Source organism: Pipra filicauda, unplaced genomic scaffold (assembly GCF_003945595.2).
Source record: "Pipra filicauda isolate LSUMZ 115617 unplaced genomic scaffold, ASM394559v2 scaffold125_size2111803_pilon, whole genome shotgun sequence".
In the NCBI taxonomy this organism is placed as follows: domain Eukaryota; kingdom Metazoa; phylum Chordata; class Aves; order Passeriformes; family Pipridae; genus Pipra; species Pipra filicauda.
The window spans coordinates 543,165-556,435 of record NW_024103718.1 but is presented as its reverse complement, the minus strand read 5'-3'; the positions used below and the strand labels follow the sequence as shown (position 1 = coordinate 556,435).

At 38.9% G+C, this 13,271-nt stretch overlaps 1 protein-coding gene across 5 annotated transcripts in view; it reads left to right on the top strand.

Moving 5' to 3' along the window:
- Positions 1-11,239, top strand: part of NALCN (sodium leak channel, non-selective) — a 225,406-nt gene extending 214,167 nt beyond the window's left edge. For 4 of the 5 annotated variants that reach the window (XM_039389448.1, XM_027730766.2, XM_027730763.2 and 1 more), the window contains 3 exons: positions 1,902-2,051; positions 2,720-2,837; positions 4,591-6,846. In XM_039389448.1, the coding sequence (XP_039245382.1) occupies positions 1,902-2,051; positions 2,720-2,837; positions 4,591-4,784 (462 nt within the window). In that variant the 3' untranslated portion in view covers positions 4,785-6,846. Of the gene's footprint in view, positions 1-1,901; positions 2,052-2,719; positions 2,838-4,590; positions 6,847-9,826 lie in introns of those variants that run through there. The other variant, XM_039389441.1, reaches the window with a different exon arrangement.
- The last annotated feature ends 2,032 nt before the right edge of the window (positions 11,240-13,271 follow it).

The following is a 13,271-nucleotide window of genomic DNA, read 5'->3' as shown; positions in this document are numbered from 1 at the left end:
TCTTTTGAAGGCAAAACCTGTCTTCCTGACAAAAATCTATCTGTATTTTCGATAGAGCAGGAAGAGGCATGTGCAGAGACCAAAGTCAAAGGAATAAAGAAAAAAAAAATATAATTTGATGAAACTTCATAGGCCTAATCCCGCCTCACAGAATATAATTGTATAATTTCCTTGACTCTGCTGGTAGATCTGTCACCTGAAAATGACTCTTCAAATGGAACCTGTATTAAGATAAATCATTTGAGTGAACCATTACAGTTATTTTTTGTGCAAATGAGCCGTATGTGTACATGCAAAGCAGGTATATGAACCATGGCACACCGTAGCTGTGTAGCCAGTAAACTAAGCAGGGACAAGGGGCTTGGCTCAGGGCTGGGATGGGATCACCCATTAGCATGTTCTTCAGCACAGTTTTGGCCAGTTTTGGCCTATGCGTACTCATATACCCCCAGACCACTGCCATATGGTCTCCCAGACCACCGCTGCAGGAGCATCACTGTCCTCCAGGCATATCAGGGTGGAGACCGCTGCCAGTAGGCAGTGGTTGAAGCTAGAGGCAGAGGGAAGCTTAGCCAGATCATACAAGTCCTGGCCTGTCCCTTGGCTTCAGCACTGCAGGCAATCCCAGTCTCTTTAACTTACCCGTATAGACCTAACCAGTGCTTCTGTGTTCTGTTTATGAAGTGCTTCTGATTGTCAGAAACATTTTTACCTTTGCTCAGGATAGCTACAATACATGCTGGTTGAAGTTTGGCTTGGATAAATTTATATTAAAAAAAGAAGCAAAAAATTTTGTTTAGGTTTTGCAGTTATTCTCATGTTGTCTTCCAAAACCAACTCTTCCTTTATATAAAAAATCACAACCTGATTGCATTGATGACTGATTTTTCAGTTCCTGTAAGTCTGAGTCCAGCTTTTGACACATATATTTTTTATTTCTATAAAAAATTACTTCTTGTGATTGAAGGTTTTCCATAGCAATCTGTATAAAAAATCGTAACAGGACATTTTGAATGTAATGTACATTCCAGCTGAAACCTCAGTGTTCAATGATACATAGTTTCATTTTTTATCTCATCTCTGTATGTGAATAACAATGGCAGTAAATTTAGTCTCAACTCTCAGTTCTGGGTTTGTTCAACTCTGTTGTTCATTTCATTATGATACTGAACTACACTATGTTAAAGTAAATATGCTATTCATTTCACTCCAATAATATGGTTCAGATCATTTCACATTATATGAACCTTTTATAAACTGAATGTAATTATGGAAGTTAATATCTGCTTTCAAATTCTCTTGTTATTCTCCAAGTGTCTCTAGAGGGAGCATGTGAAAACTACCCAGGAAAGTGAAAACCTTCCTAAAGGCTGTTTATTTTAATTTAAAAGCAAATTAGATTGTAAGATCATAATGGTGGTAGGTTTGTTTTTCTATTTGTACTATAAATCTATACTTAGTCCCAAGGTTTTCACTACAGTTTTATTCAGTCTTATTAGCAGCCTGTTCCAAAGTCCATGAAAGAAATCAGAATTTTTTCATTGCCTTCATGTAATTTCCTGTGAATCTCTAACAATTTCCTTGTTTCTTATTTTTGGAAGAACTTTAACTCATCAATTAGAAACTTTGTGTGTGTTTAAACTGTAGGTTTAAACCAACAGTTGAGCAACATGCCTTCCACTTAATATAATTCTTGATTTTAATCCTCTATTCCCTATATAAAGGTTAGAAATATGCTGGAAGTCACTTTATTTAAATAGCAACATCTGATACATGGATCTTTATTGATGCACCTGGGATCCACATCTGGCTGTTCAGTTAAATATTTAGAATGCTTTAAAAAAAATCACTGTGACACACCAGTGAGAACATTTTTTTCATCACATATTGTGCCTTGATAGAAACAACAGCAGTCGTGCAGCATTATCCATAGTCTGCGAGAGAGTCAACAGCAGGAGTTGAGCCGATTTCTGAATCCTCCCAGCATTGAGACAACACAGCCAAGTGAAGATATGAATGCTATTAATCAAGATAACAGTGCTCAGCCAGAGGTATGTTAAACTGAAAACTATCAGCTACTCATAACAAATTCAGAAAACTTCCCTGTTTCTTATTTCTTCTTTTTTAAAACACCGTTTTAACTGAAAGGGTTGAAAGCAATACCTTGTTTTGCTTTGGTCTTTGCTGATGTAAAGGCAAGATGGTCTAAGGCAGTAATTCCCCAACATAGTTAACTGTCTTGCTATCACTATAAAGGGCAACTGTACAATTCTGACAGCACCAGCTTTCAGCTCCAGCATGAGCTTTATACAGGCTTGGGGATGTGAAGCTTTCCAGTTCAGGCATCCTGAACTAGTGTTCACACTAAGAGAGGTAATACTGGTCATGCTGTGTCCTCTGAGCAGGAGCCCTGGGCTCTTCCAGGCTGGGGAACCCAAAAAGTACAGCATAAGGGCTACTTTCTACAGTGAATGTAGAAGGCTGAGAATAATTTCATACCCTTCAATGGGACTGTGCAGTGGCATTGAGCCCATTTTACATTTGTCTGTTAGTAGTTTTCTGGGGCTTTAAAGAATAGAAACCATACTGCCTTAACAAATGGCAATATGTTTTGTTTTATTCATGGAAAAAGCTTGAAATAGGATAGAAAAATACCCCCCCTTAGGATTATACCCATGCAGTGGGGAACTCTGACTGAGATTCTTTTATCTCCGTTCAGACGAGTAGCCAGCAGCAGCTCCTTAGCCCCACACTTTCTGACAGAGGTGGCTATCGACAAGACTCTGGAGATGCTGGGAAACCTCAGCGTAAATTTGGACAATGGCGCTTGCCATCAGGTAAGTGAAGAAGGTTTATCAGTGGAGTCCTTACATGCAAAATTGCTGCTGTACAATAACAAGGCCGTGAGAGGCTTCGTGGTTCACAGTTCTGCCCCCTGGCTGCTGCTTACACCCACATCAGGGCTTTCCTACCCTCATGGCTGTTACAACAAAGCAGCTTCTCCCCTTTTTCACAATTCTGAAAGTTTGGAAGATGGACTGAAGCACTGCCCTGTGCAGGTGGTTTTTTACTTTTTCATTTATTCAGGACCTTTGAATAGGGGACTGTACCGACCCATATGTTTGGATAGCATCTTGTGCATTTAGAGTTCTCTTTTGTCATGTGAAGTATGGTGAAAATGAATTTTTTCCCAACAACGGTAATAATTTCCTACTGCCTTGTCTTGTCTAAGCATGCCAGATGTATGATTTATAACTTAAACCATAATAACACATTTTTAGATCTTCAGACAGGAATTGGCCATGTGTACAACCAGTTTCCCATTTATTTTCTCAGAAACAGGTTACTCTAGTAACTACAGTCCACTAGAAGAAAAAAGGCTAGGCTATGCCATAGAGGAGGGTGGGAGAGGTGCATAGCTACAGTCTGATGCCTTATTAAGTCCGTATTTCAAGAGTCCGTGTCTCCCCCACCTCAAATAGTCTCTCTTAAAGTGTATATTGACCTCTACAGCCTGCTACACCCATGGCGAGCAGCACATCAACCTGCTTTCAGCTGTCATCAGTTGGTCCTGTTCTGAGTCAGAGTGCTGCCTTCAAAGGCTGCCAGTGTTCAGACCCCAGTCATACCTAAGTGGAAGAGGTAGTCATGCTATTCTACTGACTACCATTGACCCTACTTTTGTGACCAGTGTACTTGTCCAAGAAACAGGATAGTTTAATAGAGAGCTTGCAATCCATGTTTTCCAAGTAAATATCACTGAGCGTCAAAGATCAACATTTTGTTGGAACAGAGAGAAAGAGTGAAAGAGAAAGCTTGCTAAAGAGGAATCATACTGCTGTAGCCAACTGGACAGGTTTTTCGGGTGAGAACGAGGAGCTCAGGTTTTCCTTTCTTAACACTGACCTGGTCCATGTCCATCTTGAATGTTCCTCAGTGGATAGTCCTAAAAAGGAGGGTCATCTCCATGCATAGTACAGCCCAACAGATAAGTAGTGTGCCTCCAGTCCAACAAAGACATGTATTTAGCATCATGAATAGTATAATTAAGATCAACTGTAGGGTTTATATAATTAGACATGTTTTACTGCCATACCAGCACCTTGTACTGGCTTCAAACCCTAGGCCCTAGTAAAGTATCATTTTCTAGGTGCAGCTGCCAACCCTAAAAGCACTTTTCCTCCCCTTTTCCTCACATTTACCACTTCGACCATTTTGCCAGCAGGTCAGCTCATGTAAGTACTGCCTAAAATATTTAGGCTGCAATTAGCTAGATAGGAAGATGTCTCTTGGATCAGTTATTCCAGCAGAAGGAAATGAGGGACTGCTCCATTAAACTGCTCTACCAGCAGATTAGTAGGAGCAGTGTGAACAGTGAGAGATGGGAAAAAAACAAAGAAACAAAAAACAGCAACAAAAAAAAACCCAAACAAAAAGCCACAACAACATTAGAAAAGACCGCTACTCTTTTTGCAGTAAATCAGTTTGAAGGTGTCCCCACTCCAGCTAGTTCTGTGTACGTGAATTCCAAGCAAAAATGCTCAAGAAGCAGATCTACTCTAATACAGAACTTTCTGTTTGATTTCATAGCCCCCAAACCACTAAGCCATTCAGTGTCTTCAGTCAACCTCCGTTTTGGTGGACGTTCAACTATGAAATCTGTTGCATGCAAAATGAATCCTATGTCTGATGCTGCTTCTTGTGGATCAGAAGTCAAGAAATGGTGGACAAGACAATTAACTGTGGAGAGTGATGAGAGTGGAGAGGACCTTCTTGACATCTGAGAAACATTTAAGTCATACTACAACAACAACAACCACTTCAAGTACAGTCTTATTTTCTATGTTTAGAATTAAACATAGATGTGTGATGTACAATTTCTTTAAAATCAATGTCATAAATTTTTTCTATGCTTATCCTTCTGCCATATGAAGCATAGCACACGTTTAGGTGTTAGAATTGACCTCTATAGGTACTAAGTGTACTTTAAGAAACCTGTATACTATAGCGGTACTAACAAAGCCAGAAAGACTATATTGCCTTTGGCAGACAGAGTATTGAAAGATTTCATGTGTTCTGTAGAATCATAGTGAAAATATATTTTGATATACACACCTCTGTTTTTCTTCAACCTATACTGTACTTTAAAGTGGCAACACTTTACAATACAGGGGTAATGTTCTTATGTTTTCACTCAGTTCTTATTAAGTAACATTACTTTAGAAAGATTTTATTATTCACAAATGACCTGAAGAGGTCAGCACTGACTTCATGTTCAAGGGAAGTATTTTTACAAAGTACAGATTCTGAATTACAATTCTAAGCTTTTTCTGGACCTTTTTTTAAAATATACAAGATACAGCATGACTCATTTTAAAATCAGAAGGTGAAGGATTGGCTTTTAAAATGTAAATATCTTTGAGCTGTGGTTAATTATGCAAAGAGCTTGATTTTCATAGAGAAAACAGGGGAAAAAAAACAAGAAAAAAATACATGAAAACTGTGCATTTAAGCATCCAGCAAAAGACCTCCAGTTGAAAACCATGGGTTTATGCTTCATTTTCAGAATATACTGGCTACATATAAGTGCAGTGTCATTATTCTCCTGTTAATTGGGTCCCATTTCCTTGTGTAGTTGTAAAATAATTTTCTTCTTGTCTGTGATAAAAATTAGCATGTTGGGGATTCTAATTACAGAATAGTATTGTATGTCTTTAAAAATACGTTCAGTTTTGCCTATATAGGTAGAAGCAAATTTTACTTACCTGTGTTACTTCTCATGCTACAGCCCTGCAAAGCTAAGGCATGACATGTACTGAGGTTAAGTACCTTTGTCCCTTTTATCCTAATGCATCATATTTTGAGACGTTAGCCTTCATTTATTTTACGAACCGCTAATAATGCTACGTTATCGCCAGTGAAAAAGCAGCTATCGCTTTCATGAAAGTTTTTCCAGTGAAAGGCCAATGCTATACAGATGTGGAGGTAGAGAACAAAAGCCATGAAATACAACAGCGTTTGTTAGTTTCAGAATTTAAGGCTGTCAAAAAATGTGGGGTAAAAATGTGCCCTTCCCTCAGGGAAGAACTCAGAGTTTGCAGATTTTGTTCCTTGTCCCCCGACTGGGTTTTTTAGCATAGCTGGGACCTTTCTGTTACCATTGTTTCCTATGGAAATGATAGTTTGCTCTAACATGGCCTGATGTGAGATCTTCTAAGAGACTCGCAGTTTATTTACATCACCAGTTCAAAAACATATCCTTTCAAAAGCAGACAAAAGCCAGTGTTTGGAAAATTTTTTCTTGCCAAGATATTAATGTAGAACAGTCAGAATACAACAGTGAAAACACACAGATGCCTTCACCAAAAATGCAAAATTAGTTTTGGCCATGAAATACAGTTTTCTTGGCATCTATCAATGTTTTGTTCCCAGTGTATGGTTGAACATTGTTTAGATTTTTTTCTGAAGTAGTCATATTGAACACATCTGTATTTTCTGGGTGTTTTATGTGGTTTGGGGTATATTTAAGTTTAAATCTAGTCAAATGTAACTCTATAGTAACAGAATGTGTGCATTTTCTTGTTTACTAGATTATGAACCATCAACAAAACTTCATATGCAAATCCATTATTTTGTGTTCTGTTTTGTGCTTGTTTAAGTTAAGCTTTTGTATATACGATAAAAAGATAAATATTGGATTTATAAAAGATACTATCTTTGAAAGTTCAATAATATATTGAACTGGAGATCACTCTTGCTGCAAACCTTCTTTTTAAAAAATCTGGCAAACATTTTTTCCTTGCCTTACAGTACACTGTCAATAAAAGTGAGTTGCTTTAAACAATATTCCTCCCTATAGTTTTCATTCTAACTGCATTCACTATACCTGGCTTGTCTGTGATAATGCTGCATAGTAACTAGCTCTGTGGCTTATTTAGATTATTTAGAGCTGCTTTCAAATTCTTGTAATTGGAGGGCCTCTTTTTTTTAACTCCAGCAACTGACCTCATCAGTAATGCCACAAAGAGTCTCAGTCAAAAGATGGGACTAAATAAGTCTGTTCTTTATTTATTTTTATTTAACCCACTTTTTCTTTGTTTGCTGTGGAATTTGGACGTGTGTGTGTGTGTGTGTGTGTGTGTGTCCCGTTTTACTTTTGCAGATATAGGAAATGGAATGGAGTTATAAAGATATGAAAGTAATATATACTGGAGCACCCAGGTGACTAGGTTAAGGTAAAAACTTCCTTAGTGTGATACCCCCAACATAACCGAAGAAGATGATAACCTCCTCCTTTGCAGCAGAGCAACCAATGCACATTTAAACATGAAGGTGAAGAAGCAGAAAAGAGAGTTGAAGAATGCCTGGAGTTCAAACAGCTTGCACAAACAATAGAGACACACAAAGTGGAAATAACGCAACAGGAAATCAGAGTCAGTGCAGACAACCTCAGAGAAAAGTTCAAACAAGAATAGATCCTAAGCAAAGGTAAACAAAAAATTGTCAGGGGAATATTACTACCTACGAAGTTATCCTATACAAGTGAAAACAGGAAGGTGTTTAAACTTCTTTTCAGCCACTAAGAGAGGTCTGTTCCTTAGGAAGCAAGTTGTAAAAGTCTTCACAACTTGGGTGGGTAAAAAAGTGAGTGCGTATTGTCAGTGCTCAAATAAAAAAACAGTTTGTGGGAAATCTGAGAACATGCAGCAAAGATGTATCTCAATATCATTCCAAAGTCAGGTCAGATTTCAGACAATCACTATTGTAATGAAGAAACTAATAACCTGAAACCATTTGCTACTGGAAGATATCCAAGTGAATTAAGAACTGAAAACATAAAATCTGCTTTTGTCAGGCAAGCTGAAACTACCATCTTTGTTTTAACTGATGTGGAACAATCAGGCTTAAACATCTTCAAAATAACATTATGTTCAGTATTGTCTGCATTTGAAGACTAGTATCACAGCTTCTGAAAAGCCAAAGGAGATTTAGATGCCAAAAGCAAGCGAATGACTTTGTGTGAATAATCTATTTTGTTCTCTTTTTTCACAACATGCCCACAGCTCTTGTTTTTGTGCAGATTAGGGTGTCCATGAATAAGTGAAGTAGAAGAGTTCACACTGTTGTACGTTTGGAGCAGCACCATCTCATCCAAGAATGCCCACTCCTTCTCCTGCAATATTTTCACAAGTGAAAACAAACACTGGTCTGAGTAGTCAGACAAAATTTCCAATAGGATTATCTCAATCACCCCAAAACTAAGTTTTGGAGGCTAAATTCATTCCTTCTGTTGAAGGCAGTTTAGTCATACCACAGATGAACTTGCCACAATGCATAGGTTGATGCTGGGAAGTTGGCTGCCCTGGTTTGTTCAAATGCTCTGCAACACAAAGGGAGCTTCACTGGAATTCAATTAACCTTCCTCTTCATCCCAAGGGCGCTGGTGTCGGACCCCATTAGCTGCTGTTGCCCGTTGTTCTCAATGAAGAACCTCTAAGCACCAAGTTATTAACCCATCAGTGAGCTAAGTGTATGGCAGTGGCATTTTATCCCCCTTCCACAGGTTCCTGTCTCAGATGCTTATTCCAATACCCTTACTGGTTTCCTGCTGTTATCTGACTTGCATATCTGCCCTGGGGAGTTTGGGTGAATTACCTGAGCCCCTATAAAAGTGTCTTTCAGACAAGGGTAGCTTACTGGAAAGGCAAAATATGTCTTAAGTACAGGTAGAAAAGAGAAAAAAAACCACACCACTATCCATCAGCCTGAAGAGCTGTTGACATTAGACTTTTCTTCTTTCTGAATTCAAGCAGCAGCCACCAGTGGCACAAGCTTCCATTGTCTCAGTGGACATTTGTTTCAGGAAAACTTTTGCCTAGATTGGAAACAAACTAGTTTACACCAGGCAAACATCAGTGTATCCTAGAGACTTGGGCAGCCAGGTTCTAGCGGGGTCCTCCACACATTGGAAATCAACATAGTGGAATTGTTGTTTGTAAGTACATCTTCCTCCGAAGATAAAAGAAGAGAGTTGGTCCTTGAGTTCATTGGCAGAGAAGCCAGATGTCACATCCCCTCTCATGCCCTGTTTTCTGGTTTTCTTTTAGGTTTTGCTTTCCAATTTCATGTAGGGTGGTCAGTGTCTAAGCATATTCTCCATTCTCAGTATGTTCTCAGAAATGGAGAATTCAACACAGTTATGATTTCACTATAATGCACCTGATGCTAGTTTATAAGGGCAATGAGTCTTGCTTTTTGGGCTCGGCACCTATTCCACCAAACTACATGTTTTACAGATTAGGTATTTTCACCACTCAGATTGTCTAAATTCGTACTGCCTGTGGAGTCTGTTCACTGCACATTTAAAAAGAAAGGGGGAAAAAGTGAAAAAGAAACAGGAAAAAAAAGGAAAAAAAATTTAAAAAATAAATTAAAAAAAAATAAAAAAGGAGAAAAAATATATAAGTGGTTACCTGGGTGTTGTTGCGTTTTAGTTTCTTTTTTAGCTTTTTCATTTCAGCAGCTCCTTAAAAATAAAAAAAAATCTCCTTTTCTTCATAAAGCCAAGCTTGTCATTTGCTCTAACCAATCTAAGAAAACAAAAAAGTTTTACTTTTTTCTTAATGTGTCCATTTCTCAAATGCACCTCAGTTTTGAAAGGAAGAGTTTCACATCTTGACTCTTCTTTTTAGTTATAAGTGTCATCAAAACCTATTTGCTGTATTTGACTAAAAATTGACAATACTTTGGTTACGAAAAACTGATTTTCCCTATAAATTTTTATCATGCACAAAAATTCACTCAGATTAATTTTTTTTCTTTTAAGTCCACCAGGAAAAAGTTCATCTGTCTGAAAAATTGGACATAACTCAGAAATGTGAGCTTCCATCCCAGAAAGCCAACCATATCCTGGGCTGCATTAGAAGCAGTATTAGCAAGAAATTCTTTACTGTGAGTATGGTGAGATACTGGAGCAGAGAAGTTGTGGATGCCCCATCCCTGGAAGCGTTCAAGGCTATGGTGGATGAAGCTTTCAGCAATTTAGTCTAGTGGAAAATGTCTCTTTCTATGACAGGGGGCTTGAACTAGATGACCTTTGAAGACTCCTCCAAGCCAAAGCATTCCATGTTTCCTGAGCTGGCATAAGAACAATGTCATACAGAAAAATGACAACCAGGAGAAAGAGGAACACTGCCTTTGTTATCACTATGTTGAAAACTGCACAACAATGAACATTTTACTCTATTTGCTGAAACTAATTAAGAGAAAATGTTGGTTTGCTGACCACAGGGGTCTTCTTCCTAAGCATTTCAAGTACTTCAAAAACTACACATCACCAAGGAAAAAAAAAATCACTTTTCCCAGTTCCTCCTCGGCTGCCTGCCAAGTCCTCCAGTGCAACCGTCACTTGTTGGTGAGTTTTGCAGTGCCTGCTCACCTTGTCCACCCAGCTGTTGGAGACAATTACTTCCTTATCAAGGCTGGTAGATGCAACTAGGCGCCTGTACCTCTGTCCTCCATGACAAAACTTGACTTTTCCACTGCACTCACAGTGGAGGGGAGTTAAAGTTCTAAAGAGTCCAGCAGAGGCTGAGCCTACGCAGGTCCCCTCAGGCTGCTCTACCAGGAGAGGGACACCTCTGTCACCATAGTGCTTTGGCAGCAAAGAGCAGCCAACAAGCACAGAAAGGCTTGCCTAAGCGTTTCTGCCAAAACTTTCAGATCAGTGATGTTAGGTGTGAAGTTTATGCACCCCTGTGCTGCGGACGTTCCTGAGGGTATGATCCACTGAATTGATTTAGCTGCTGTGATTAAGAAGGTATCAAATTCAGCTGTTCATAGCCAGCGCAGCTCTTCTACCAGGAAGTACAATGTCCTGAACTTGGCCAGTTTACCTCTTCACCCAATTGCTTCCTCTTCTGAGCTCCATAAAATACTCCAGATTTTAAAATCCTCATATAAAACCTTCATTTTAATTGGATCAGTAACAGCAAGAATATTTATCTGACATTTGCCTATAGATATATTTCAACTTCATATGTATTCATCAATTCAGCGTGTTTCTTCAAGAGGTTATCTATGTGAGGAAGTTGCACCAGCTTAAATTTAACCTGTTATTGCAAATTGATTTCTCTAAATCAGTTTGAATACCTGTAGAAATGCTTATTTCAGTTTAAAGATTTTTCCTATTGATCTATGTTTAAACCCAAATAACCCAAATAAAATGCTTTTATTCTAATGGCAAGAGTGCTCCCGCGGGTCTACACGTCAGCCATTTTAATACCCGCACCTTTAATTATATGGTTTTACATCCTTTGCTTAGAGGAGGCCCTTCTTAGCATCTCTAGAAGTGACTGAGATGCTAACTAAAAGTGGTCTCAGGACCAGTTTACACCCTGCTCCCTGAGCATCCTTGGAACCCGGTGCCAGGGCAGCCCTGGCTCTGCCATGTACCATTCCAACCACTTTGCCCAAAGATATTGTTGAGCAGTTTGGGGTAATTTACACCAGGAACCACCCCCCAGGATTCATTTCGGATGAGACTGTACTGGGTAGGGTTCCCTCCACCTTGTGCAGCCCTTGAATATGGTGTGAGCAGCTCTGTAGCCCCCAGTATTCCTACAAGCCCCCCTGACACACCACAGAGCATATGGAACATTCTCTCAGTTTCATGCTGTGGCTGGTGCAGTAAATTCCTTGCCTTATTCCAGATGATTGAGTTGAACAATGAACAGAAAGAATATGTCAATTATATACTAGCCCCACAAGGACACCAAATCGGGCCCAGGGTATGGGCTGTGGAAGTGATGGGGTTTCTGCAGAGGGTCTCACACCATGCAGTGTGGACGCACAGCTACTCCACATGCACTCAAGAACCAGGGACAGCAGTCTCTGTCTTCACTTTTAGACACAAACAGTCATCTTGGGATCAGATGGCTTTCACCAAAGCCTTTCTTTTTCAAGCAAATCAGTGCTTTTCATTAGGAAAAGGTTTTGGTACAATCTGTAAGATCAGTTTTCTGAGCCAATCTAACTACAGAGTTTTAGTCTATTAAAGTCATCCACAGTTGTAATCAAACACTGTATTCCCCCTGAGCTGGATAGTCAGAAATGCCAAAGACAGACCATTTCAGCAATTTTCGATAGCTGAGCCTTCTATTAAGGTATTGCAGAACTATGACAAATGTAAACTCTTTTTTAACACTAGAGGGCTGGCATTACTTTACATTGGCCTCTGCACACACACACACATAAGATAAGTAGCTTGAACCTCTCTGTGCTAGTGATTTAATGTTGGTTTAATTATTTTGGTTTGTAGAGTGTTTAGATATGCAGTGACAAGATATTTCTACCATCATTATATACAAAGGGACCTTTCATTAACCTTATAGTACTTCTAGAAAAACTGCTTTGTTTTGTTTGTGGAAGCATGACTTTTTGGGAAACTAATAACATCTGAATTCCCACTTAGGTATGATGTGCACAGAAGTTGTAATAGAAAATTGAATAAGCAACAGCATTTCATTTTCTGTATCTCCAATGATTGTGGTATTTGTGTGTCAGCTGGAATGCAGATTATATTTGCATTTCAATTCCCAGGAAAATTCAGGAGTGAGACCATTTTCAAAATCCAGATACTAAAGTTGAGCAATTAGCGAAGGACACCAGAAACCTTATGCCACAAAATAAATGCATATTTCATTTCTTGGAAAGAGAAATTATGCTCAATAATTAGAACTGTGACACCTGCTTTTTACAATGCCTGCTTTTCATTTCTGGATTTTCTGGCCCAACTATATGCATCTACATATGCTCACTTACAAGCTGTGATTAGATGAGAAATGCTTTTACAGATTATGTTTGTTGATGGATAGTTAATCATTTTGAGAAATATTTGAAAATGCAGCTGGCTTTCTGTGTTCTAGTACGAAAAGCAGGGAGTGTTTGGGGTCATTTTTTTCATAAAAATTTTTACAATAAGAGGGAAAGGGGAGAAAAAGGCACGGGATGGTGTACAACATCCACTAAAAGCAGCATGAAGTTTCCCTTTGGCTGCAGTGAGCCCATTGTGTCCCTTCTTAATGGACACTTTAGACTAATGTGGTTGATTTCCATTTCAGATGCCCAGCTGTTTGCAATGACTTGTCCAGCTGTGGTTCACCCACATTCAGTTGCATGTCCAAATCTTCACTTCACATTAGTGTTGCACTATTCATTTTGGGCTTCCTCCTCAAGTGTTCATCTAACACAAACCACAAGACTTTATGCCA